The sequence below is a fragment of the Tetranychus urticae genome, chromosome 2 (assembly GCF_039701765.1).
Source record: "Tetranychus urticae isolate SD_2017Ah chromosome 2, NJAU_TeUrti_SD_1.0, whole genome shotgun sequence".
NCBI classification, from domain to species: domain Eukaryota; kingdom Metazoa; phylum Arthropoda; class Arachnida; order Trombidiformes; family Tetranychidae; genus Tetranychus; species Tetranychus urticae.
Window position 1 is genome coordinate 24770479 of NC_142959.1, and position 26238 is coordinate 24796716.

The 26238-nt window shown below is 33.2% G+C and overlaps 6 protein-coding genes and 1 long non-coding RNA gene across 7 annotated transcripts; 3 read left to right on the plus strand and 4 right to left on the minus strand.

The window, feature by feature from the left end:
• Window positions 1-427: 427 nt before the first annotated feature.
• Window positions 428-1970, minus strand: LOC107360465 (uncharacterized). The gene has a single exon (XM_015927127.3). It carries the CDS (start codon window positions 1968-1970, stop codon window positions 846-848), a length of 1125 nt encoding a protein of 374 aa, XP_015782613.1. The 3' UTR covers window positions 428-845.
• LOC107360464 (V-type proton ATPase 116 kDa subunit a 1) lies at window positions 428-6262 on the minus strand. Its single transcript, XM_015927126.3, has 5 exons — window positions 5675-6262; window positions 5414-5492; window positions 5095-5321; window positions 4930-5018; window positions 428-4737 (listed from the first exon to the last, which is right to left on the minus strand). Exons 1-5 carry the CDS (start codon window positions 5789-5791, stop codon window positions 2706-2708), a joined length of 2544 nt encoding a protein of 847 aa, XP_015782612.1. The 5' UTR covers window positions 5792-6262; the 3' UTR covers window positions 428-2705.
• A 129-nt stretch (window positions 6263-6391) lies between these two features.
• On the plus strand, window positions 6392-6801 carry LOC149094183 (uncharacterized). Its single transcript, XR_016199095.1, has 2 exons — window positions 6392-6531; window positions 6612-6801. It is a non-coding gene; the product is annotated as an uncharacterized LOC149094183 (long non-coding RNA).
• A 161-nt stretch (window positions 6802-6962) lies between these two features.
• Window positions 6963-10866, plus strand: LOC107360461 (uncharacterized). The gene is made up of 4 exons (XM_015927124.3): window positions 6963-9400; window positions 9522-9690; window positions 9752-9870; window positions 9959-10866. Exons 1-4 carry the CDS (start codon window positions 7132-7134, stop codon window positions 10360-10362), a joined length of 2961 nt encoding a protein of 986 aa, XP_015782610.1. The 5' UTR covers window positions 6963-7131; the 3' UTR covers window positions 10363-10866.
• On the plus strand, window positions 10749-14026 carry LOC107360462 (uncharacterized). The gene is made up of 4 exons (XM_015927125.3): window positions 10749-12816; window positions 12880-13039; window positions 13099-13205; window positions 13269-14026. Exons 1-4 carry the CDS (start codon window positions 10827-10829, stop codon window positions 13700-13702), a joined length of 2691 nt encoding a protein of 896 aa, XP_015782611.2. The 5' UTR covers window positions 10749-10826; the 3' UTR covers window positions 13703-14026.
• Window positions 14027-14496: 470 nt separating this feature from the next.
• On the minus strand, window positions 14497-16304 carry LOC107360838 (lipase member K). Its single transcript, XM_015927565.3, has 4 exons — window positions 15776-16304; window positions 15607-15699; window positions 14967-15545; window positions 14497-14869 (listed from the first exon to the last, which is right to left on the minus strand). The coding sequence occupies exons 1-4, from the start codon at window positions 16233-16235 to the stop codon at window positions 14745-14747; spliced, it is 1257 nt and encodes a 418-aa protein (XP_015783051.1). The 5' UTR covers window positions 16236-16304; the 3' UTR covers window positions 14497-14744.
• Window positions 16305-18765: 2461 nt separating this feature from the next.
• Window positions 18766-26212, minus strand: Girdin (protein girdin). Its single transcript, XM_015927193.3, has 2 exons — window positions 25872-26212; window positions 18766-24468 (listed from the first exon to the last, which is right to left on the minus strand). Exon 2 carries the CDS (start codon window positions 24213-24215, stop codon window positions 19086-19088), a length of 5130 nt encoding a protein of 1709 aa, XP_015782679.3. The 5' UTR covers window positions 24216-24468; window positions 25872-26212; the 3' UTR covers window positions 18766-19085.
• Between the last annotated feature and the right edge of the window lie 26 nt (window positions 26213-26238).

The following is a 26238-nucleotide window of genomic DNA, read 5'->3' on the forward strand; positions in this document are numbered from 1 at the left end:
TTAAAGTCTGATTCGTGTTTATATTCATTTATATAAACAATTAAATAAACAATTTGAACGTTTATTTTGATAGTTGAAGGTTAGATTTCCAAGTCTTTGGTAATAGGTAAGCACAACATGGAAGCACTTTGATTGTATTAATTGTAACAATTGTTGACTTTGGTAAGATTGATTTGATGCTAGTTATCATTTCATGTTTAATTAGTTAATCAACTATCGATGGTTCAACTTCTTGAGTCAGTTAATCATAAGACATTTGGGGAATTTTTATGTTAGATCTCGTATGCGTGATTTTGTTTACCAAGTTAACCTTATTGTAAACGTGATTTGTTGACTTTGGATTACACATTGTTTTTTGTATTGGGTTTCTGGAGGTGATCCGAATAAGCTAGTAAATTAGAATCACAATGAATGAAATTAGATATAATTGTACTAATATAAACAAAAGAGAAATTTATTTACAAAATTCTATTGTATTTATTGATATTAGATATTCCATCGTATTTAGCGTTTTGTTTTTTTTGAGTGGCTTTTCTAATCTTTAACAGAGATGGTTGATGTTTGCTTTTTACAAAATATTCATAGCTACAAAGACTGAAAGTTATCAAGATTCAATCTGATCAGATCAAATGGAAAATCTAGATAATTTCGATGATGATTATGATTCTATTTACGATTATGATTGTGATTATGATCAATGATCCTTTTAATGGTGGCCTTAATCTTTGTTTAAGGGTCGACTTATCAGGGAAAATCAATTTCTTTTTTATCTTTCACTATTGATCGATATTATCAGCATATAATTCATCATGATGATTGTTAATGATAAAATGTAATACTATGTTTCAACAGATAATTTTTGGTGTTTCTTCTTGGACGATAATTGGTGAAGCATTCTTCTGGATAACTGTTTCTGATTGAAGAACACATTCCTCTAATTGAGCAGATAATCGCAATAATTGTTGGTTAATAGTTGTCCTTGGTATCATTGGTTCAACCATCTCAATCACATGTAAGGAGGCATCTTGATTGAGAGAGAAAAAATGGAGCCCAGGACAAAGTCCTTGATTTACTAGGTTAAGGCACAGTTGAGTAGATGTTTTAATGGCAAATTGTTTGATTTGTTGATCTGCTTGGGATTTGCTTTCAATTTTCATCAGCAGTTCGTTAGAGACAGGAACCTTTGTTGTATTTATCATCCGTGTAAAGGATTTATAAGATGAAAATGTAAATATTCCTGGTAAAATGGGGGCTTTAATATCAGCTGAGCGGCAACATCTCACAAACTTGGCAAAAGTGTCAACATTGAAGAAAAATTGACTAATGACAATATCAGCACCGGCATCCACTTTGGCTTTCAAATGTGCGATATCTTGCTTAAAAGATGGCGACGATGGGTGACCATCAGGATAACCAGCAACAGCAATGATAAAATCATTTGAAAATTCTTTTCGGATGAACTTTACTATGTCGATTGCATGATTAAATTCCCTTGGTTCAGCTGGTTTGAAATTGTCTCCTTGTAAGGCAAAAATATACTTGATTCCACTTTTTTTGGCTTCACTCAAAATTTTTCGACCTTGATTTGAGTCCATCATATCGGAACAAGTTAAGTGGAGTAAAATGTCGAATCCATAGTTTTTAATAATCATTCGAGCCAATTCAAAGCGAGATCCAGTTTCGTTTTCCGATGTTCTTGAAGTACTTTTAGAGGTAATGGCACAAAATAAAGGGCGATATTTTCGAATGTCACTTAGAAAATTTTTCAAATTATTCAATCCAGACTCGGTTGAAGGGGGAAATATTTCAATCGAATAGAATGGCAATTTGAAACTTTGTAATTGCTGGGAAAAATTCGTTACAAGAGATGGTGAAGTAGACATGTTGGCGAGCTTGTGGAACCAGACTTGTTGAGTTAACAAAATGTGAATGTTGAGCCCGATTAATCGTCGAGTTAGATGTAGAATCATGAGATAGACTAACGAAGGCTGATAATTATAATTGTAATAAAATTAAGATAAGAATTGATGATGATAATGACTATGGGAAGGAGGAGAAAGATAGAGAGAGAGAGAAAAATATTTACTATTGATCAATGCATGATCTTGATTATCTTGCTGATGTGATCTTGCTTATTCATATTCTTTGCAGGAAAGAAAATGATGAGCAGATAATTGAACGGATACATGTGAGAGGAAAATTATTTCAGTTAAAATCCATAATATTATTTCACATTTGCCGATGGAGAATCACAGGGTAAAGAAATTGAGACACTTAATGATCATTTGAGTATAAATAACTGGTAACCGGGAAAATTGATGAGTTTTTTTTGTTGGCAAAGATGTTGATTAAGGTGATCACCAATTTAATCAAAGGAAACAAGAGTCACGTGAAGACAAGAGAACAAGTGAGTCCAAAATTATATTTTAAATCTTTGGAGAATAGGAAAAACTCTAATTGTAATTGAATTTTAGTAACATTAAGTAGAAAATTAATACACACTTTAAAGTCACATAAAGCACAAAATTATTGTCACGTAAATTGGTACCTGGAGATGATTGTTAGTAACTAGCAAATGTTTACATATTGCTTCAAACAGCTGACTAACTCATGTTACTTGATGATATGGTGGCAACAAACAGCAAGACTCAGCAGACTATTTAGACTACGGTTATGATTTTTGAGGATCATTTAGGTAAACCAAATCAAACGAGTTCTTCAAATTCTTGTTTAAGAATTACTTCAAATGAAAATGGTTGAAATAAGTAACCAGTTCCAGAGTAAAATTTGCTTTGAAATTCAATCCAATGTAATCTCAAGGCATGGAGAAAAGCACTTAACCCTTCCATCAACAGCAGAACAGCAACTGTTAGACATGCCCAAATACCAAAAGCAAAAAACATGATGAAACCTCCAAAAGTTTTTTCACCCAAGGTTAAACCCTTTTGTAAAACCATGGTCCACAAAACTTCACTCAGTTGAGCGTGTGCCAAGCTTAAAGCCCATAGTCGAAGATATGAAGCTGTATGAGAGATCGAACCAAGAACAGATTCGATTGTATGAATTATTTGATGAATTATAATTTCACTAAGATCAAATTCTTTATCACTTTCGTTGTTTTCAACATTTACCGCAACTTTTTCCTGGTCTTTGAATAATTCGCTAAAATTTTCCATAGGAATACCAACTTCACTTTCTCCCGCATTTTGATTGTTGTTAAAGGTGACTGGTGGTTGGATAATCTTTAGCTTGTTCTTGGTATCTTTGGAATCTTGTTGTTTCTTCAAAAAATAGGGTTTTACACAAAGCATCCATGGAATACATACAATGGCAGTGATAAGTAAAACTGTCTGGAAAAATCTTTGCCCCCAATACATTGGAAGCAAATTACAAGGAGAGTCAGGATATTTATTAAGGAACATGTTTATAAGTGTAATCAAAACTGATGGTGCACAGTGTGCTACGGAAGAATCGTAAAATATCCATTTAGCTAAGATTAGAATGTTGAGGTAACCAAAGATTGAAACTAGAAAAATGAGTTGAGGAAGAAATTCACTGTAAATGTTGAGCGTTCTACCAAAGAATCTATGATTATATAAACTGAGAACAACACCAAAAATCATCTGAGATACTCCAAGCAGAACAGAAAGTTTCATTTTATATGAATTGAGAAATAAAATCTTGTTCTCCGAAACTTGCCAGATAGGATCCATACCAAACCAATAAGGAATCCCAGTGTACTCTTTTTGAGGGTCCAATTGCATGCTCTTTTCGTAGATACCACCTTTTGCAATTGGTGATGCAAACCACGATGAACCAAAAAAGTTGAATGATTTGGAGAAAATGTCATTGTAAATAAGACCAGTGTAAATGGAAAAAATGCCCATAAGCAGAATTAAATATCTTCCACCGAAAAAAGTGTTGAATATTTCATTTCGGGGTTTTGCAGCTATTATTTGATTTTCTTTAAGAACCATCCATGCAGCAAACATACTCATCAGTACTCCATGACCCGCGTCACCAAACATAATAGCAAATAAAAATGGAAAGGTGATTATTGTAAATATGGCAGGATTCAGTTCTCTGTAAGAAGCAACTCCATATGAATTGACCAAATTTTGGAAGCCTTGGGTGAATTTGTTGTTGCGATGAAACGTTGGAGGCTCTTCTTTAGTCTCTAAGCAATTTAAAATTGAAGGCACTGAGGATCCACCTCGTTCTGTTCCTCTATTTAAAGCTAGATGAACTCTCTCTAAATCATTCACTGGACACCAACATTCAGCGATTAAACATTTCCTTGTAAGGTCTAGGTTAAATAAATTGAGTGTCATGTAGATTGCTTTGATTTTTTTGACTTTTGTTTTCCAAGTATTAAGGTGTTTAGCAGCTGCAGCCAATACGCGATAACGATGTTCAGTGGTTTGTTTAAGAACAATATTCAGCTCGTTTACTCTTGAATTCAAATTGTTAATCATATCCTTTCTGGCTACAGATGATTCAGGACATGGATAGAGAGAGGCCCGGAATCCTTCACAAATTTTCTTAATCTTTGTCATTAGTTGTTCTCCTTGAAAAAATATGATGAATACTGATTTGTAATCATAATCTCCTGAAATGGGATCTTCCAGAGGATCATCAATGAATGCTTGACGCACGAAAACATTACCCATGCAGACACGCCAAAGCATCCTTTCAAATGCATGTAATCGATCTCGACGAATGACACCTGATACAAAACTAATCAAAAATAAAATTGGGAGAGAGGCGGTTTAAAAACAACCAGATCAATTATCGTAAAACAATTCTAATAGACCTCCAGAAAGATTCAATTAGTTATGTTTATTATTGTTAGAATGGTTTTAATTGATTGGGGTAAGATAATTTGAGATAATCTGTCTTTTTATAGAAGCATGCAGTATTTTCACTCACTTTAATTTGACGTGGGAATGAATTGAAAGATTTAAAGCGTCATCGCCCGCTAACTGAGTCCAATCCTCACCAACTCCAGTTCCTTGCATCTATTGAGAATATAAAAATCGTCAAATTGAAAATCAATCACTCAAAGATTCGATGAAAATCAGTAATTGAAACAACCTCAAGGAAAAATTGTTGGGTTTTCTCAAGAATATGTCGAAATTCACACAGCTCAAGAAATGTCTTCTTTAATGCTTCCATATTGAAATTAACTTGCTTCAATTCATTGTCCATTTTTTCCGATGTAGCTTCCAGATCAATCATCTCTCGTGGTGGTGGTGTCTCAGGAACATCACCTTTATCACAAATGGGTATGTCATCTTTTTTAATTTCCTTCTCAAGGATATCTGTTGAACAGTAAAAGGAAAACATTATTAGAAAAAAAGATCATATTAAAGGATTAACCAGAAAAATAGGCACAAGTGTGATAAATACTAACTTAACTTTCTTTCTATTTCTTGGCATCGCATGACTTCACTAATAAATTTCCTATGAAATAAGTATACATCAGGATTGAGCTGGAAACACAATTATCAAAAGAGTTCAAGTTAGATACGATTTTTCAACGAAAATAAGTTTTTTTGTTTAAATATTATCCAATGGCTCCGATAAACCAGAAAAATATAATGTTGGAAGGGTAAACAGAAGTAACACTGGAACACATTGAAAACATGGTGCAGATAAATAATTAGCAACTTACATCTCGAAATTGAACCAAACCAAGTTCACCCAATTCAGCAATACAAAAATAAGCTGCCTCTGATTGTAAAAACAGTTGACAAAGCTTCATTTCTTCACCTCTTAATAAGCTTCCCATTGTGGATAACCTCTTAGACACCAATTCAAACACAGGAAAAAAACAAACGGTTGGGTTAAACACTTATTGTTCCAATACAACAACAAGAAACCAAAAATGATTCACAGTTGAAGAACTGATTTCACAAAATAATTAAAAACACTATTTGATCTGACAAAGGAGAGAGAGAGAAGGAGAAAAGAAAGCAAAAAGAACAAAAGAGAGAAAGAGATTAATGTTAGGTTTCAAACATCAACTGATTAGACTTATGTTGTACAGTTATTGTCAAGATGATTATGCATAAAACAATTCTTTATTGTTGATTCCAATTGACAGTAATCATAACATCTAAACACAACTTGATCAGGTAACAAACATTTTAATTTATTTGCTGGTGATTACATTTATTTACATCAATGCTTCTCTTTTTCCCCTCTTTCTAGTTGCGCCGTTTTTTGCTCTTTATATTTCATCTAATCATCTGCAACTTTTGTTTGGACCTTGATGAGAAGAAAAACAAAATGTCTTGGTTTTGTGCTAATTTTTGTTTTTTTCTTATCATCAATAGTAATTAACAATCTCTCTCTTCTAGATGCTAATTATTGTTAGCTCTCGATCAATTCTTTGTTGTAATATCTACCGTGTTTACCAAGGTTGTGATGGGTGTTACATGTAAAGATTGAATTTGTGATATCAATTCATATCCTGATATAAAAATCCATGAAAACAATTGAAGCGACAACTTGGTACTCCAATTCCTGGTAAGTCATAATTTTTCCAAACTTCCATAAATACAGTTGTGATCGTTATTGATAAGAGTTCATTTTAATTATTCATTCAGCAAAAAGTCAATTGGCTTGTTAATTTAAAATTTTGTACCCTTCAGCTTTATTGTTTCCTTTGCATTCATTTACATTTTTTCTTTGTATTTACATTTGTTACACTATCATTTTCACTCAGCACAGATTCAGCCTATGATGGCATTTCATTATTTGTAATTACATTTTACTAATCAAAGAGATTTGCTAAAATTATTGGATTAAGCGTTTTCATTCATTTTTATTATAAATTTCATTGAGGAAAAATTTCCCTTCACTCAAAGTATTAAGTTTGACTAGCAAATAAATTCACATTACAATGTTGGGTTTACCAAAAGACTGATAACCAAACATTTTCCATATCTCGCGTTTGAAGATTGCTATATTGTTGAGGCTGATTATGGATATTTTGATTTCGATTACTTTTTACGCCCCAATTTTCTTGATTTCGTAATGAATCATAAACAGCTTAAACGGTAGCTTAGAATATTGTGAGTTTAAAATTACTCATTAATACTTATTCGTTGAAATTTAATCAGAAACATGAAACATGTGAATGGTCTATGTGCTTTTACAACTTTAGTAATTTTATTTTTTTCGATTTCTCCAGCCTTTTGTGAAACATTTAAATGTCCTGCCAAAACTGTGCCAGGAGAAGCGCAAATTCCCCGAGTATCATTGCTGGTAGCTGGTCAGACTGGATACCATGCGAGAATCGAATTGGTTAATGGAGCTGGCCATTTACTTGAAGTTGAAGAGTCTTTCAATAGTCAAAATTCATTTGGGTTGATAAAACTGAATGATGATGTCGGAAACGAGCAAAGGAGCTTTTGGTATTATTTAGAATCCAAGGAATTTTTCTACATTGATAGTGACCAATCATGTACCGTCAGTACATTGAACGATCAAACCAAGAAGTCGATAATCAGTGAATGGCTTGCTTTTAATAGTCTCCCAGATGAGACTTCCATCTTTGATGATCCAAAAAATTTAGGCCCAATATTACTGTTTCTCTATTTGGCAAGTAAATCTAATGATCTTCAATATACTGGAACAGTTGATCTCGATGGTCGTAAATGTAATTCCTGGTTCTATTGTTTACACGATGATGGACCCTACTTTGATGTTTATTTCGATACCAATGACATTCCGGTTCGATTAGTTTCCAGTTATCCCGATAATCCGACTTTAACGACAACAATTAACATTATCAACTTTGAGCCTCTCATTAATCAACCCAGCGATCTCATTACTTATCCTTATGGATATGGATGCAAGCGAACTGTGACCACCAGTGTTCCAACTCCAATATTTGCCCAATCAGATACTTTCAATTTGGATTTAGAGGCTGCTCTTTCTTTCACTGAGCCAGATCGATCAGCAATTACAACTGCTAGAATCGTGAAGTATCAAGGAATTTATTCGTATGATCTCAAGGAAAATGGAATCACTAAACGAATTATTCATGATCCAAAACTTTTGATTGATTTCCAAGTGGATCCTCTAACTGGAACGTGCGTTGAAGGACAAGCCTCTGTTGGTGTTGGTTATGGGTTTACTTATTTAAGATGGCCATACTTTGATAAGGAGAAGTTCAATATTCTTGATGATTCCGTTATGAACTTGGGATCAGTTAGCTACATGGGCCAGATTAGATCAGAAACTGGTCGCTTGGATGTATTCGAGAAGCAAGCAGTAAACTTCTTTTATCTTGATGGCTCCAAATATAGTGCGATAATAACTTACTTTTTTCCTGCTTCATATGACAAAAGAGTATCGACTAGAAATCAAGCTCCCACAAAAATCATAATCAAACCAGGTAGAGAGTTGTCCCAGTTTAAGTCAGATGAGTTGGTAAATAGAATTGAAGTCAAAGTTATAAGCTATCATGAAAGTTCCATTGATTTTGAAAATAGATTTGATATATCTGGCTGTTTTAATGGACAAGGGGATTACACCTGGTTCCAGATTGTTTTTTCTGGTAGACAAACGGATCTTGCATCATGGATGAACCAAGATGAATATTTGAAAGAAAAAATTCGATCAGCCCTTTCTTTCATTCCTATGGTTAGGTTACCGGACATAAGAGTTTCCTTCATTGGAAATATGATTTACATAACTTGTAAACTAATCGAGCGACCCAGCTATGAATACGATTTTTACAAAACTCCTGGTTTTACAATTTCGAATCCCTCTAGAATCATTTTACGTGATCATGAACAAGACTGTGGAGAGGTTTGTGCTGAGGATGAAGATTGTACTAATTTTGCGTACTGTAACAATCTAGAGTGTCGTATTTTCAGTCAAAAAAAATCAACATATCCTCAGATTGTTGAAACAAGTGACTGTGATGGATTTGGAAGAAATAACTATTTCGTTAATCCCAAAACTGAGGTTGAATCAAATTTCCTCAAATCATCCAAAAGCTTGATTCATGAAATAAAGGCCAAAATAACTAATGGAGATTTCAATTTCAAAGAACCAGCTCTATCTGCTTTATTTTTATTCATTGTCTCTGGTCCTGATCAACTTGGTGACCCTGATTCAATTCTTGGTGATGATGAAGTTGATGATATCATTTCAAGTGTTGGTGATCACTATCAAGTAGTCTTATCAAACCGTCGGTTATTACAAGGAAATGCTGTATTGGGACTAGACTATTTGTCATGTTTAACTGAATGTGATAATGATGATAGCTGCCTGGTTGTCTCATTTTGCTCATCGAGGAAAGGAGAATGTATTTTAGGCAATTCAACACAGGATGTTAATGAAGACTCGACCGCTTTGAGTAAAGGATGTAACATTTTATCCAGTAAGTTAACAATAATCTTCAAAAGGAAATTAACTTGAAGAAATTTCTCAATTATTTTATAACTATAAATTCTTGATCTTGCACGTTTGTTAAGCTGAGAATTAATTATTTTTTTCGGCAGAGTCATATTTGACTTATTTCAGGAAATTTCCTGGTCGCAGTTTAATTTTGGATGCAGAGCAAATACTGAAAAACACTGGTAAAGATGAATGTGCGCGAATCTGTGCCCAGTCTACATCGCAACCATGTGAATCCTTTGATTATTGCCCAGAAGCTGGATTGAATCAAAAGTAAGATTGAGTTTTTCAATACTTTTATCAAACTCATTCTTTCTATTCCTATATAATCTAGAGGGTCCAAGAAGATCAAAGCATGTTTCCTTCATAATTTTCATATCGCCAAAGACACAAGCAGTACTATTGATGGAAAAGTTTGGAATTTTAATGAAACTAAATGTGATCATTATGCTAGTAAGTTATCATCTTCATCTTATTTACAAACATTATTTTGTGATTTATTTGTATTAATTTCTAATAATTTCTCAATCTATTCTTATAGAGGTACTCTCCAAAGACTATAAGCAGCTCATTGGATTGAAATTCAATGACAATATGAAAGATTCAATCTTGGTTCAAACAAGTGGAATATCTTTGGAGCGATGTGCCGGTAGCTGTTCAACTTCTGGTAACTGTGAATCGTATGATTTCTGCGAAGTTAAAACCCAATCGGGACAAATAACATCTAAATGTCGCCTGTCTTCATCAAAACCCAATTCAAAATCTAGTCAATCGATAGAAAATTCATTGGAAAAGTGTTCAATCTACCTAACTAGTCATTCCGAAAAATCAGAAGCAGACAAAAGTTCCTCAAAAATATGGATGTTCATCTTTTTAAGTTGTTCCATGTTTATTTGTGCCTTCGTTATTGGCATTATTGGTGCAAGATACTATTTTAAACGCTGATTTTTAATACTCATTACTCATACTCATTTAAAACTCAAATCATGTGATTAAAAAAAGAGATTTGATTTTGAAGTAAATCAGACTATTTTAAAATAGTGTCAGGCTGAACTTGCTGCAACTTAGATTCATGTAAATCATTTGTAAAAGAAAAGATGTTTGTATTATTTTTCACTGTCAAGGTATAAATCGTGTATTTTACTAATTTTATATGAAAAACGTAACTTGTGTTTAGTGAAAATGATGCAAATTTAATTTAAGTATCATGATTCAAATCTATTGCTAGAGGTGATGCAAAAAAATTACAACGCAATTGCTTATCCAGTTTGATTTAGATAAATGTATCCAATAAAACAAGTATAAGATCCATTAATCATTTAATTCACTAGATCCACTTGTTTCGTTTTTCATTATTCAGTTTGTTTTTAGTTGCATCAATGGTTGAAGTTGTCAATTGACTTTTGATTATGCTTATTTATATTAAATTATTATCTTTGTTATGTTTAATTGAAGCTTCACTTTATCCAATCGATGCCAAAGGATCGGAAAATGGTTACCATTACAAAGTTTTCCCGATTGAAAATGATGATAACATTAAACAACCAATGTTACGAACATACGGTATAATTGCAATGGATGATTATTACGATGGGTCAACTAGAAGAGGAACAATTACGATTACAAGACGAAATTCTGCCAAGCAATATTTTTATGATCTATCATCAAACGAAGCTTTCATTATTTATGGCAATGATACATGTACTTCAATTGATTTAACGCCAGAAAAGAAACAGGACATCGTTCGACAATGGGCAGATTTCTTACCTACTAATATCACTGATGGTGCACTTGGACCTGCTGCGTTTTTACTCACAAAGGAAAATTCATTCTCCTATGAAACGTTCAAATCAATCTGGTCTTTTGAGAAATTGATCTTTAAACCTGGTTTACACCTTCCTTATGGGTTTGGGTGTAAAAGACCATTGAAATATGACCAAGTGGTGCCAATATTAGCTGTTGAATCGCCTTCTTTCATACTCAAAATGGAAGCCAATCTTTATTACAACAGCATTGATTCAATAAGCATGGTGAAACACAACGGAATCTTTTCATATGATGTATCTGGTGATCCTCCATTAAGGATAATTCATGTTCCAAGTTTATTGATTGACTACATCATTGATCGCTCAACTGACCACTGCTATTTTACGGAATCTATTTTGGTTAAAGGAAGTTACCTGAGGTGGCCTTATGATAGGAAATATTTTACAAACAACCTTCTTTCACCGTCATTGTTGAAATTGGAGAGACACGATTTAAACTATTTTGGAGCTGAACGATTGGAATCAATCAACTATGAAATCTTTGAAAAATCAGTCGACAATTTTTGGCTTACAGATGCTGCAATTGGTCCAACCATAATCACTTATTTCATTCCTACTGGTGTCAAGAAGAGGCCAATAAAGATCAGAATGTTGCAGTTTAATGGAAAAAGTCATCGGGAATATTGGATCACATATCAGGATAGCATTGATGGATTTACTGATGATCCTTCCAGATTTGATTTGAGAAACTGCTTCAATAAAGAACCCACATGGCTTCAGATTGTATTCCCAGTTGTACCACGTGGACTCTTTTCCATAAAATACTTGGATTATCTATTGGAAAGTGAATTACGTAAAAAGCTTGATTTTATTCCGATTAATCGATTACCTGTGATAAAAGTTGGTCATTATGGACCGAGCATTTATGTCACTGTTGGTCTGTTGGAAGGTGTAGATATAAGATTGGAATATATCGACTCAACATTATCTCTTAACCCAAGTTCAAGTGAAATTGAAGACAGTGACAAGAGCTGTTCATTTTTATGTTCCGATAATCCTGATTGTCACGCATTCTCTTACTGTCACAATAGAAGATGTAATTTATTCAATATCGCCTCGTCTCAAACGATCTCATTACCAATCGTAAAGGCAAATTGTACTTTGTTTGTTTCTCGGACGCTCAACATTGAAAGTGACGAGAAAAAAGATCAACTAAACCAGATTGCTAGCACATCCAAGTTGTTACATATGATTAATTTGATGATTCAACAACAGGAGTTGAACCTAGAAATTGACACAGTGTGGTTAAGTGCTCAACATTTATTCACAGTTTCCCATCCAGATGAACTAGGTGGTTATGGTGAAATGTATAAGGATGTTGTGGGTCAAAGGATGCAGTTAAATGAGTACAAAATAGTCATGGACAGTTATGAGCTGATTGGTAATAACCAACTATTTGGTTTAGCACACATTGACTGTTTGACTTACTGTCAAAATGATGATGATTGTTCAACAATCTCATATTGTGCCACTGGAAGTGGGGAATGTATAATTAGTTCATTATCAGCTGATGAAATTGTTGCAAATTCAACTAAATATACTGAATTAAACGACCGTTGCTCCATTTCAGAAAGTAAGAAGACTACTTTGAATAATGTGTAACTGTTTTGATTCAATGATATTTTGTTTTACACAGAATCTTACATTGGCAATTTTGACTTATTACCGGGACGAAGTCTTGGAAAACCAGCTTTACGTGAAATTAAGGGAAAATCACCTGAAGATTGTGCTAAAGCATGTATGAATGAGAAGTCATTCAATTGTGATGCCTTTGATCATTGCTCACCAGATTTAATGTAAGTTGACCTTTTTCTTGATGGTATCATATTTCATAAATTTTTCATTGGTCTTGTAGCAACACTCATTGTTATCTCTATAACTTTCATTCTGATGCTAATGTTTTGGCAAAAAGCTCATTACAAATATGGAATAATGAGGAAAAATCTTGTAATCATTATGCGAGTAAGTATGAATTGAAATCGATTTGAAATTTATAGCTTGATTTATATTTTTTGTTATTTTCAGGAAAACTCTCTAAAGATTATAGTCAATTTATTGGCAGAAAATTTTCTGGTCATGACTCGGTTATCGCAACTATTGAGCAAAATTCACTGGAAAATTGTGCCTCAGCATGTAGCTCTGTTCAAGAAAATTGTTTTTCATTTGAATATTGTCAATTTACTGATGAAACCAGATCACCAAATATACTTAGAAGATGTCGACTTTCAAGTGAACAAATATTAACACAGGATGAACATATCAAGAAGACAAGTGATTTTTGTTCAGTTTACAGCATTTTAAGGAATAACGATCATGTCCAAAGATCTTTACCACTCGATAAACCTGAAGAGCATCCTCACTTTTATCTCACTTTGTTTCTCGGATTTATCGCAACTATTTCAGGAACTATTATTTCGGCATTTCTTACTTCACTATTCTTGGCAAAGAAACAATCTTAATTTATTATCTCAATACAAAAAATGAGTACATTTATATGAAAAGAAATATTTTATAAATGTTTCTGTGAACAATCAGTGTTTAAACTGGTAAAAGCTCAAGTTTGGTCATTTGTAAAAATTTAGTAACAACAAATCAAACCAGACAAATGAGACGAACTTATTAAATGTAAAAAGGACAAAAAAATGTCCGAATGATCCTTTTTATGAACTCCTCGATTTTTTGGTAAATCAGCTTGAAATTACTTCAAACTTAACTATTGATCGATCAAAATGTTTGTCTTTGTTTCTGGCAAATGAAATAAACACGCATTTCTTACATGGATAGTTGCAGTCTATTGGTTTTTCACCTACTGCAAGATTTATCCATATTAATATACAACAATTTGTGATATGATTTGTCAATTGTTATAAGGATTCCTTATTGAACAATGAAACTTTAACCTCGAAAATTACAAGTTGCAAGAAAATTTCCTAGATGGCATCATAAGTAAACCCAATTAACTTTTTTCTTTCGACTATTTATTTGATCTGAAAACAATCAAATACAACTATCTCAATCAAAAGATTGAATTGAATCAACAATTGTTCATGTGATGATTATAAGCAATCATATGATTAATCATTATAATCAAAAAATTAATGACTTTGATAGATGAAGATGATCTTGAGAACGAAATGTTTCACTTTCAATTTGAAACGCTGAATTGTCGACGAATTTAAAATAATAAAAGCAGATTTACCAAGTAGATTTAGTTTGCCGATTTAAGAGTTAATGTTCACTTTTTGAAATCATATTTTCATATCAAACGTTTAAATTTTATTCTAGTTGCAGAAGATATTCACATCAAATTCAGCTGAAGAAATTGGATTATGGTTTGAATCAGGTTGGAATATGAATCTTGTCAATAATGCTGCAAGTTTAGGTGTTGATCAATCTTGACATTGGACATTAGTTGCTTATCTTGTGTCTAGTAATGTATTTTTATTTCAATAAATAAATAATTTATCAAAAAATGTATCTAATTACAATTAGCTCCTTTAATTATCTGTATTTTGCTAAAATTTTAGCAATTGGTTTGTTCACCAAATGACCAATATTATTATCGAAAAGGAAATCCAAATGAGAAAATTTTTCATCTTCAATAGTTACTCTTTCAATCAGTGGAACTGTAAACGAAAAATGAAAACGATACAATTATTATCCTGATTGTTATGTGACTTTTGCTTAAATGCAAAGTTCAATTGATTAAAAAAAAACAATTACCTTCCAATTCATCGATTAATCGTTTTACATCAGCTGGATTAGCGGTTGTATCACCAGTTGAATGAAATATTGCAATATTTTGATTAACAATGTTTTTCAAATTGTATTTAGGTGGTGTTTTGGATCCATATCTTTTCATGTTAGCATCAGGACCCAAATCAATACGAGTGAATTCCGGATTTATCATTCTTTGAGCAAAGTGAATGAAATCCCAACATGAGGCTCCAGCGGGAAGATGAGAAAGGTAAATATCTACTCGAGTTGCATTTGCTGTTTCTCTATCTATTGAAACTAAGTTTAACTTAATTATGTCACAAATAGGTTTGATTAAGATGTTATTGCATACTCCAGCTACTTGGGTAACTGCTCGATTAAAACAAGATCCAGGATGATCACGAATAAAATTGGCAACAAATTTGGTTGAAGCCAAAGCCTTGATTGGAGAGTTGACATTGGTTAAATAAACTGGTGGTGCCAATGAGATGTATGGTGATATTTTATCAGAATATTCAGGCTTTTCTGATAACAATGCAAACATTACCAAACTTGCTCGTGAAAATCCAATGTAACCAAGTGAACCTGTCGAAATGTAAACTCAACATTAAGTTTGTTTGTCCTCTTTTGGTTTCTGGTTACTTACTTTGTCCAGTATTATTGAGAACATAATCGATCATTGCTGGTAAATCAATCAAAGCCATTTCATCAAGTGAAAAGGACCAAAACTTTTTCTTATCTACAATATATGATAAAAGATCAAGCGATCAGAGTTGGGTTATGGGCAACTATTCGTCAATGATGCTTTTCATTACCTGCTTCTGGGTCCAATGTGGTGTGATTAGATGAATAATAGTTACCTCTTGGGTTGGTCAACCATACATCATAACCTAAATTAGCTAAAATGAAACCCAAATCTCTTCCAACTAAATCAAAATCAATTGAATCCAAATCCGTAAAGTTAGCTAAGATATTTTCATCAAGCTGACCATATGGAGAGTTAATAATGAAGTCAACCGCTGAACCTAGAAATCCGCTTTGAATAAGTACAGGTTTCAAAGGTTTATCAAAATATTTTGGAGCAAATGGATTCACAATACGATAATTGCCCAATATGTAACCATCACTTGTTACTATGTTATGAGGTTCACATATAAAACCACGAGCTTCAACTATCTGTTGAATATCAGATTGGTCAATTTCATCTAAAGTGAGGCAAGAAAATGAATGCGTTAACGCACAAACAATCAAAAATTTGAAAATAGTGTTGATCATGTTGGATTCAAGTCACTCCAGTTCGAAAATTTATTATTACAAATTATAACGATTTCATAAATAGTATCTGCAAAATTGTCATGATGTACACATTTATATTGGAATTTATATCTTTTTTTCATTTCAGTTTTCGCTTTTGTTGAAGATAATATTTTAATATCAAAGAAACGAACTTGCGATTGGATTATCTGATTGAATTCTCAAAATCCCCATTCGCTATTGTCTTTGCTGATAGTGAATATCGTTCGGGTGTTTCTAATTTCAATTTATCATATTTTCATCTGGCATTAATACTAGATCATATAGCAAGCAGCTCTAAACCTTCACATTGGCTCATGAAATTATATCATTGCCTGAACTTCATCGGAGCTTTATCATTAGGCCAATTGCAGTGATACAAATTTTTGGATGGATATTCAACTGAAATAAATTTATGGATAATTTTGATTGAGACCCTCAAGTATCAGCAAAATGCCCTTTTCTTCGATGCAAATCATGAAAACTGGAAACGCTCCAAATATGGACTCGCGATTACATATCATCGTTTCAAAATGAAATTGCGTTCAAACCCTTCAATCAAGATGAAATTGAATTTCTGACTATTAATCTTGTAATTTGCAGCAAAATATTGATAAAAGATTTACAATTTACAACTGAAATATAACCTTACTTTTGGGTCTCAGGTATAACAACAATAATGGATGATTACTTTGAGTTTAACCTGGTACAATCCACTCATCAGTACTTTAATCAAACTTTTAAATTAATCAAAATTTTTGATTTGTAATTAGATACTACACAGATACAGAAAATTAAAATAGTAAAAATCATTTAATTGATTTCATGCTAGCAATTAATTGATGTATTAGCTTTCACCATTAGATTTCACTTATATTCAAATGATCATTTTTAGATTTTTCAATTTTTAGATTGGCAATTTTGAATGATTAACAATCAATAACTGTAGAAAAGTTAACATTAATTTAAAGCTCAAGATCTATTCAATGTAATGTACAAGAAATTGATATTTAATTATAACTATTTAATGACAATCAAGCCACAATTTAACATAAAATCTCGATAGAAAGACTTTTTAACATGGGAAAAGGATACTGAACGGATCTTTTTTTGTTTGCCTTATAATTCTGATGAAAAAATCATCTGACGTATTCTTGATTGCTGATGATCAAAAAGAAATACTGAGAAATCATAAGTTAATTAGCACTAAATTAAAAGTCAAACTGTGAATCCGGTTTCTATAATAATTTTAATATAAATTTAAATCATCAGATGAAGTTTGGTGAATGGCAACAGCACATTGTTTTGTATCCTAATCTGATTACTGTTGATAAACAATACAAATGTAACAGTTTTGATTCAAGGTAGTTCAGGTAACGTCAGACTAAATTGATTTGTCTAATCAACCGTAAATTTACAACAATGGATATAACTGAGTGAAACAGAGTTTGAACAAAAAATCTTATTCAATGATAATCAGAGTTTGAAAAGTTATGATCAATGCTGACTCAAGTTGTCCTTGTATTCAAATTGATAGTTCAATGCAAGTGCATCACGATTAAATGAAATACGAGTTACAATATAGTTTCAATTTAGTCACAATCAATTTGATTTATTGGTCAAGGAATGAAACAACAATTGTCTTGATTTGACAATAAAAGGTTGGGAGGCATTTAAAAAAGATGAGACAAACCAAGTGAAATGGGAATGATATACATTTAAACATGAATATTAATAGATGTAATATCATATCTAAAAAATAAACATCGCAAAAATTGTTATCTTTGTCATAATTATATCTTTAGTTGGATATTTTTTTTAAAATTTATTGGTTTGCATTTGAGTGAAAAAAAGACTCACAAGCAACTCGTAATTGTCATTGCGTTTTAACCAGAGTTGTCAACGAAACCTACAATTGAACTAAATGAATATGAGATCTTTGTTTCATCTTCCTGTTGATTTGCTTGATTCATCTTTTTTTTGTAGTAAAGCATTTTTCATCGTAATTTAAACATCTTTTTTGTTTTTTTGACTGTTGACTGCATATCATTTTCATCCTTTTTGCATTTGTAGACTTGAATCAATGGAGCGTTTGCTGCTTGATCAACTGAGATCTTCTTGTTTGGTTTGCATGTTTACATTCATTCAATCAACTTATCGAGATTTAAGGGTTAAACTGAGATTCACATCCATCATTATTTTGCAACAATTATTCTCAATTATGGTTAGTAAAATGGTTCACATTAACTAAACTTGTAAATTATACTTTAGCAGATTCTATAATCATATTTCAATGATAGTAATTTACCCCAGAATTTAGACTTTCATCATGTAACTAAAGTGTTTGTAAGGAGAGTGAATGGTAAATAGAGAGGGAAATTGGAAAAGACTGAAGATGAAGATGAAAGGGATGAGTTACAGTAATGTGGCAGCAAATATTCATTGACGGTTGGGTGACTGCTTCTGGTCCGTATCCGGATTTCAAATGCACCATGACAAAACTGATAACAGGTTTTGTTTATGAGTAATTTTGTTTCTTGGTTTTGGTCTTTTTAATGGTCTCAGTTGAAGCAGACAAAATTGTTGTAAAATAAGGCAAAGAAAGTTAATTTGTTTCTTGTTTAAAATTTAAGAAGCAAAAAAGGCAAAATTTTCAAGCGAGAAAAAATGGTTTAAATAAAAATTATCTTTCAAATATCACGGTGTCTTAAATTATGGCTCGCTAATTTTGATCTTCATTTGTTGATGAATATGTACTTATGGAAATATGTTACTCTAGTATATGAGTAATGGATTGTTAATCATGATTTCAAGTTGCTTTAATTGTTTTCTTTAAACACATCCATACTCATACCATGTTGAATTGTTAAGTGAGTTGTTTTCATTAATCGTACTGTCAGAGTCATTCTGTCCTTGGTTATTTTGATCGTCATCGCCTCCTCCTCCTCCACTCATGAGATGATGATGATGATGGTGATGATGGTGATGGTGATTCGATGAACCAGCTCCTAAAGTTCTGTTGGTCAATAACCTGTCACCGGTTGTTGCCCCCAATAAATCGGATTCCTCATCTGAATGGATGGAAGGTTCATTTGAATATGATGCAAGGTGTAGGTGTGCATGAGGATGATGTAGATGAAGATGATGATGATGATGTGGTCCTCGTAATCCACTTGGAGATAAAATTTCACCATAATGAGGGTGTGCTTGAGCAACAGGAGATACTGGGACAAGATTATGATCATCTTTGAAGCAACGTTTTAAAGGAGATCCCATGTTAATACTACTGGATCGGAAAGTACTTCGGACAAAGTTACAAGTTGCCGATTTAGGTAAAGGAGGTGTCAAGCTTGAAGGATCACCAGGTAATGGGACTCGCGAGTTACCCAAAGGACTAGTAATTACGTTAATTGTCATTCTATTATCAACCTGAGCTGTTACCATGTTATGGCGAGGAGGTAATCTTGGTGGATGTGAATCGTTGTTACCATCATTACCAATTCCAATAGATCGACGCGATTCATTATTAATTCCCGTGTTTTCTCCTCCAATTGGATTCTCCCTCCGAGACCGGGAAATCATTGACAAGGGTGTTGCTGTTGCTGCTAATGAAGTTTGAGCTAATGATGGGGTTGACATTAATGAGGTTGGTGTTGATGGCTTTTTGACTGATATATTTGACGGGGTGGAGCTAGAGGACGTCGTTATGGCACTGGCATTGACCGTGGTTAAGGGTTGCCAAAGCTTGTCGTAATATGTTGTGTTGTGGCTACTACTAGTTGTGGTAGGCGTGTTGGATTTAGTTAATGTTGAAGAGGTTGATGATAGTGGTGATGTCAATTCACTGATAGGTGAGGTTAAACTAGAGTTGTTATTGCTTATAATTCCGGAAGTACTAGTCGGACTTGCAATTTGTTGTTTAGAGCTAATGACTCTGAAAAAGGCGGATGATGAATTATTTTCATCGTTCATTCCATGATTAGCGGCATCATTAGATCCAAATCTATTGTCATCTTCATTGTTGACAGAACCATTAAGACTGTGTCTACTCATTGACATCCGATTACCATTGGTTTCACTGCGAAGTCCAACTTTTTTCCTCTCTCTTTCCGACATTGTATCATAATCTCGAATCATTCTTTCAAGGCGTTCCTTTTTGGTAACAAGTTCAGCAATTCGATCTTTTGATTGAACATTATCGGAAGCCATTTCACTGATTAAAATATGATATTGACTTAAAAGATTGATAACATTACCAATTAACGTTCGACGTTGTTCTTCAAGCAAATTACTACTTGAACCAAGCGATTCACAGTAATTTGAGAGCTTGGAAACTTCAACTTGTAAGCTTGACATTGATTGGCGACATTCAGCTGTTTCACCTTCCAGCTCAGTATGACGAAGTTTCAGCTCATTGTTTTCCTTTCGCAATTGTTTATAAATGTTTTGAAGCATTTTAAATTCAGTTTCAATTCGACGATAATCTTCCAACAACTGTTTCTTCTCATCTGACAGTTTAGTGTTCTCATCAGTCATCTTTTTACATTTTCCGCAGTCATTGCCATCTTTCAACATCCTTTTCAACTCTTCATTGGATAAAAGCCAAACGTCCAATTTTTCCTTAGTCTCTTTATGCTCCGATTTGAGTGACTTGTAGCTTGCTTTGAGAGAGTTATGATTAGCTAATAGAGATTCATAATCGGTAACCAATTGCTGGTGTAAACTTTGTAATGATTGGTGATCGTTGATCAATGATTGATAACTTTCTTCCAATTCTTTGTACTTCTCCTCAATAGAGTCTCGACACTCTTCCAAAAGTCGTATTTCCGCCTGAAGATGGGCAGTTTGGAAGGACAATGATGTCCGTTGAGCCAACAGCAAACTATTTTCAACTTGAGTCTGAGCCGTACCCGAATGCAAATCATTGCTCTCACGAGACATGCATTCAACTTTCTCTTGTAAACTTTTGACCTGTTCTTTGAGTTGATCTTTTTCTTCTTTTAAAGATAAATTATCTCCACGCAATAGTTTATTCTCTTCTTCAGCCACTTTTAGACGCTTCTCCATTTCCTCAATCATAACATCAAGGCTGGACTCTAAACCTTTACTGTCGGTTACTATTTGACTTTTTGAGATCTTTTCTTTCATTGCAGAAAGTTCATCTTTCAACTTGGTTTTACGAGATTCAACTTCCTTTAGATTATTTTCTAGAGCAGATATTCGGCTTTCTTTCATTTCCAGATTTCGTCTAATCATATTATCTACAAGGTTTTCCAAAACGTTGGACCAATCTGTTTTACCAATATTGGCCGGTGAAAAAGGTGGTAGGTCAAAGCTTTGTGAACTATCATTTGATAATAGCAATGATGGAGATGATGGAGATGATGATTTAAGGCTCATTTGGCTCATAGCATAATGAATACGTTCCATTTCACTGGTAAGACTTTGAGATTTAATTTTTTCATCAACTAAATCTTGTCGAAGAGCTGCTAAGGATTTTTTACAAACTGCCAAATCACCGACAAGCTCTTGTTTCTCTTTCTCCAGTTCTCTTGCATGGATTGCATTGGCATTAATAGAGTCCAATTCTTTGGACAATTGTTTCTTCTCTAATTCAAGAGAGGAAACCTTATTGGCTTGTTCATCAATTAATGAATCTTTGGCTTCCAAAGCTTGCTTTAATCTTGTTATCTCCTTTTCATTTGACTTTCTTTCCTGTTCAAGACGATGATTTTCAGCCTCCAAATGAGTAACTTCTCTCTCTAAATCATTCAATCTTTTAACAGTATTCCGTAAAGAGGCAGCGGTACCTTGAAGTTTACTATTTTCACCTTCCAGTGCTTGAATTTCTTGTGAACAATCCTCTAACCGTTTAGATAAATGTTCAACTTGTCTAGTTAACCTTGAATTATCTGTGGTTAAATTAGACAATGAACGTTCTAAAGTTTCTGTTTTGTAGATTTCTTTTTGTAAATTATCTCGCACTGTTGACAACTCTTTTTCCTGACCAGTTTTAGTGGATTCCAATTCCATTATGCGAGCTTCACATTCACGCAATTGTTCAATAGTTCCTTTAAGGCGTAAGTTTTCTTTCTCCATTCTTTCAAGTCTTGAATTGAGTTCCCCAACAAGAGAAACACAACCTGAATCATTACCGGAAACTGGTGAAGAATAATTCAGACCGTCATCTAATAATTGGCTAGGTAAGGTTGTATCTCCTTTTTCAGAAGCAGATGATGATGAAAAACTATCTAAACTTGAAGTTTGATATTGATTATGTAGCTTTGAATTACCACTATTCATTAATGTCACTGATGTATCTTTGTTACGTATATTTTCAACCAGCGAGTGTAACTTTTGATTCTCTAATTCAAGTTTAAGGACTCGTTTAGCAGCATCATTGTTGAGCTGTTCAAATAGGTTAGATTCAAGGCCAATTGGTGAGACAACAGGCTCTATGGCAGTATATTGACATCTCAGGCTATTCATTTCTTTCTGAACTTGGGCCAGTTCTTCAAAAACAGATTTCTTTTCAACCTGAAGTGAGGCAACTTCTTCCATTAAGGATTCAATTTTATCTCGATCCATATCTCTTTGAAACTGCAATTCATTAGAGTAGGCTCGAAGTTGAAGTAGTTGAGCTTCCAATTCAGGAATCTGTTCTGACCTCTTTCGACTACATTCCAATTGTTCTTCCAACATTGTTTTCGTTTCGGTAAGTATACGATTGTCCTCCCTCATTTCTTCAACTCGTGATTTGTAGAAAATTAATTCATTTATTTTATCTTTATACCTTTGAACTTCATTTTCAAGGCGATCAACTTTCCGTACACGTTCGTTAAGAACATCAATTTCATCTCGATACGCCTTCGCTGACCGAGCCTCCTGAATCAATTCAAGATTTTCTGAACGAAGTTTATTGCATGTTTCTTTGCTTTGCTCTAAATTTTCTTTCAATTCGTTAACCAGCTCAGATTTTTCTTCCAATTCAGCAACAACTTTACGATATTTTGATTTTGCTTCAGCTAATTCAACAACCAGATGAGACCGAGATTCATTATTGTTGATGGTTAAAAGGCTAGATACTGATGATGATGAATATGAATTGTACAAAGATGCATTATTGGTTGAGATTAGTCCATCAGTGCCAACAGGAGGAGGAGAGGAGGCAAGTAAAGTAGCACTTCCAGTGGTACTGCTCGGTGATGGAGGTAAAGATGAAGGTGTATGGTGGTGTGAATGATGAGAGGAATGGTGACGGTTACGATGATGGTGGGAATGAGATAAAGAGGCAACGGGTCCTTTTGATTTAAGATTTTCTATTTCTAGAACCAATTCAACAACTCTTTGAGATAAATCATCCCGCTCTTTGGCAAGTCTATTAACATTTGCAACTAAAGTTGAATACATTCGAGATTGGTCAACCTCAGGGATTGAGGTAAGTTCACCCCAGTCATTAATACTCCAAACAGATGATGGGTTATCCACAATCTCTCGAATACATGCAACAATTGACTCTTGAACAGTAAAGTCAAAAGCTGTAATAGCCTCGATGAACTTTTCTTTTGACTCACATTGGACAGCTGAGCCAAGAAGGAGAAGCAAAAATGCTCCAAGATCTTCAAGATTACATTCATCTTCTGGATCTCGGCCAATGTTGACCACATCAGGCAGTTTAAGCACAAGAATCTGTCCCAATGAATCGTAATAAAAACTTTGAATTTTATATAGAAGTGAACTTAAGTTACGGATTCGTGATGTAATAGAGTCACCCGTTTCGTCGATCGTTGAGTGGCTATGGAATGATCCATTGGTCTCTATTTGTTGCCACACTGAATTAAGAAAGATACCATCAAAAAGTTTAAAACAATCAACCTGGTCATCATAACCTTCCTTTTGAAATGTTTTGATCCAGGTAACCAATGGAGATTTGAGAAAAGTGGTTACTTTGGTTGAACACATTGGGTTTCACAAATGATAATGGCGACTATGATTAAAAATGTTGTTTTCATTGTCGTTATAAATGGAAATGGTGATGTTGAATAATGTTGATGATGTTGATCAACAAAAAAGAGGTCAAAAGGACCAAACAATAAAAGAGTTGGGAGCAGAGATACTGAGCATCTGGCTTACACTAACCAAGTACAACCAGTTTTAAGACTCTCCGTGAGAAGTTACTTTAGTCCGGAGTCGGTTTTTTTATCGCCAGTTTATCCTGAAAAGACAATGCGTAAATTAGAATTAATTTGAATAAATTTAATATGTTCTTCAGTATAATGCAAGTTTGGACATAAATTTGGTTTGAAATTTCAGAGAAAAATGATTTTTACGATTTACGAAGTGCAGATCAATGAAGGATAAGAATAGGTAAATGATTATTCACAAAATGGCTATCAAAATTATTGATTCCCATACGAAAGTAAACAATGATGGATAATCAAAATTGATTGTGAATATTTTGAAAAACGAGTATGCAGATAAATCGTTGAGTTATTTTGTTTCAAAGATTAGAATGGGTTGAAACATGTTCATTCTTAAAAATACTTGAGCTGTTAGTCATTAAGAAAACACCTAAAGCTAAATGGTTTATGAGAAACTGGTTAAGATGCTGAAGAGAATTGAAATTGGCATAAATTAACAGAGTTGTAATCTGTTTTAGGGATGAAAATGGGTTGACAAACTCTGAAAAGAAAAATTGAAACGTTTTAATCTTTTAAATTTGTTGATTTTAATACTTTTTTTTACTAGATTAGTGAGTTGAAAAGCATCTTATTGGGATTTTGCCAGTTGCCTTTTAAAAGGTTGAAATTTATGAATTGAATATTCCAAAAGCCTGACAAGTTCTGGAAAGGAGTGTAAAATTTAGTTCAGCACATTTATTGATTTTATATCTTAACCGTCACTCTTTAGCTATTTCAATGAATCAGCTTCTATTTGAACAAAAAATTTGAATAAAACATAAAGATGAATATGATGTACATTTTAAATCAAAATGAATCATCTGCTCTGATCAGTGAAAGAGTGAGGAAGATTAACAATCCATTAGAGAAGGACAAATACTAAGCTAATTTGGAAATGGAGGAGCAACAAATGTAAAGCTTATTTCCTTTGTTTTATTCCATCAAGGTGTACCAAGTTTAAACATAATCGATAATTAATCATTGCGTGAGTTCGTGTGGTTCCCTATGATCACATAAAGATGAATCATCCACAATGTTTAATCTTTAAACAGGTTTAACCATCTTTTTTTTCGTATCACTAGAGGAACCATCAATTAACAAAAGGATAATACTGACTTGAACAAATTAACAAACAACCAACTGTCAAAATTAATTAAACAAATTACATTCAAGATTGAAGAATTGAAATTTACTTGAATGAAGAAAGCTGATTTAAATTTATCACTTTTAAAAGATTTAGAATCTATCCGAGAGGCTTGATGACTAGACTGCATAGCTAATTAATGAGAGGACAAATTGAGATTGAAAGGTGTGCAGATTGATTAGGTTTAGTTGAGAAGGCGAGAAAGTTACCATTTATTCAAACACAACGGTCAATTTAAAAAAAGATATTTTTCTAGGTTGTCATTTCAGAGTAGCAAAAAAAAGGGAAGCTTACCGTTAATTATAGAGGAAAGAAACGGGCGGATATGTTTGTTTGACCACTTCAGCTCAAAGACACAAAAAGGGGATACAAAGTGCTTTGTCTTTCACAATGAACTTCATAATAACACTATGAATATGTATACCTTGGACCTGTGATGTTCACTTTAGTATTATTGACTAACAAACATTAATTTCCATGAAATGTATAAATTCAAATTTTTGAAATACAAGTTCCGATATTGACAATTCACAATATAAATAATAAAAATATTAATTGATGCATAACATTTTATAACAATGAAAATAATTACACTGGAAAGAGAAGGTGATGTTGTTTCAGTCAATTTTGAAAATAAAACCTCAAAGAAACCAAAAGGTGA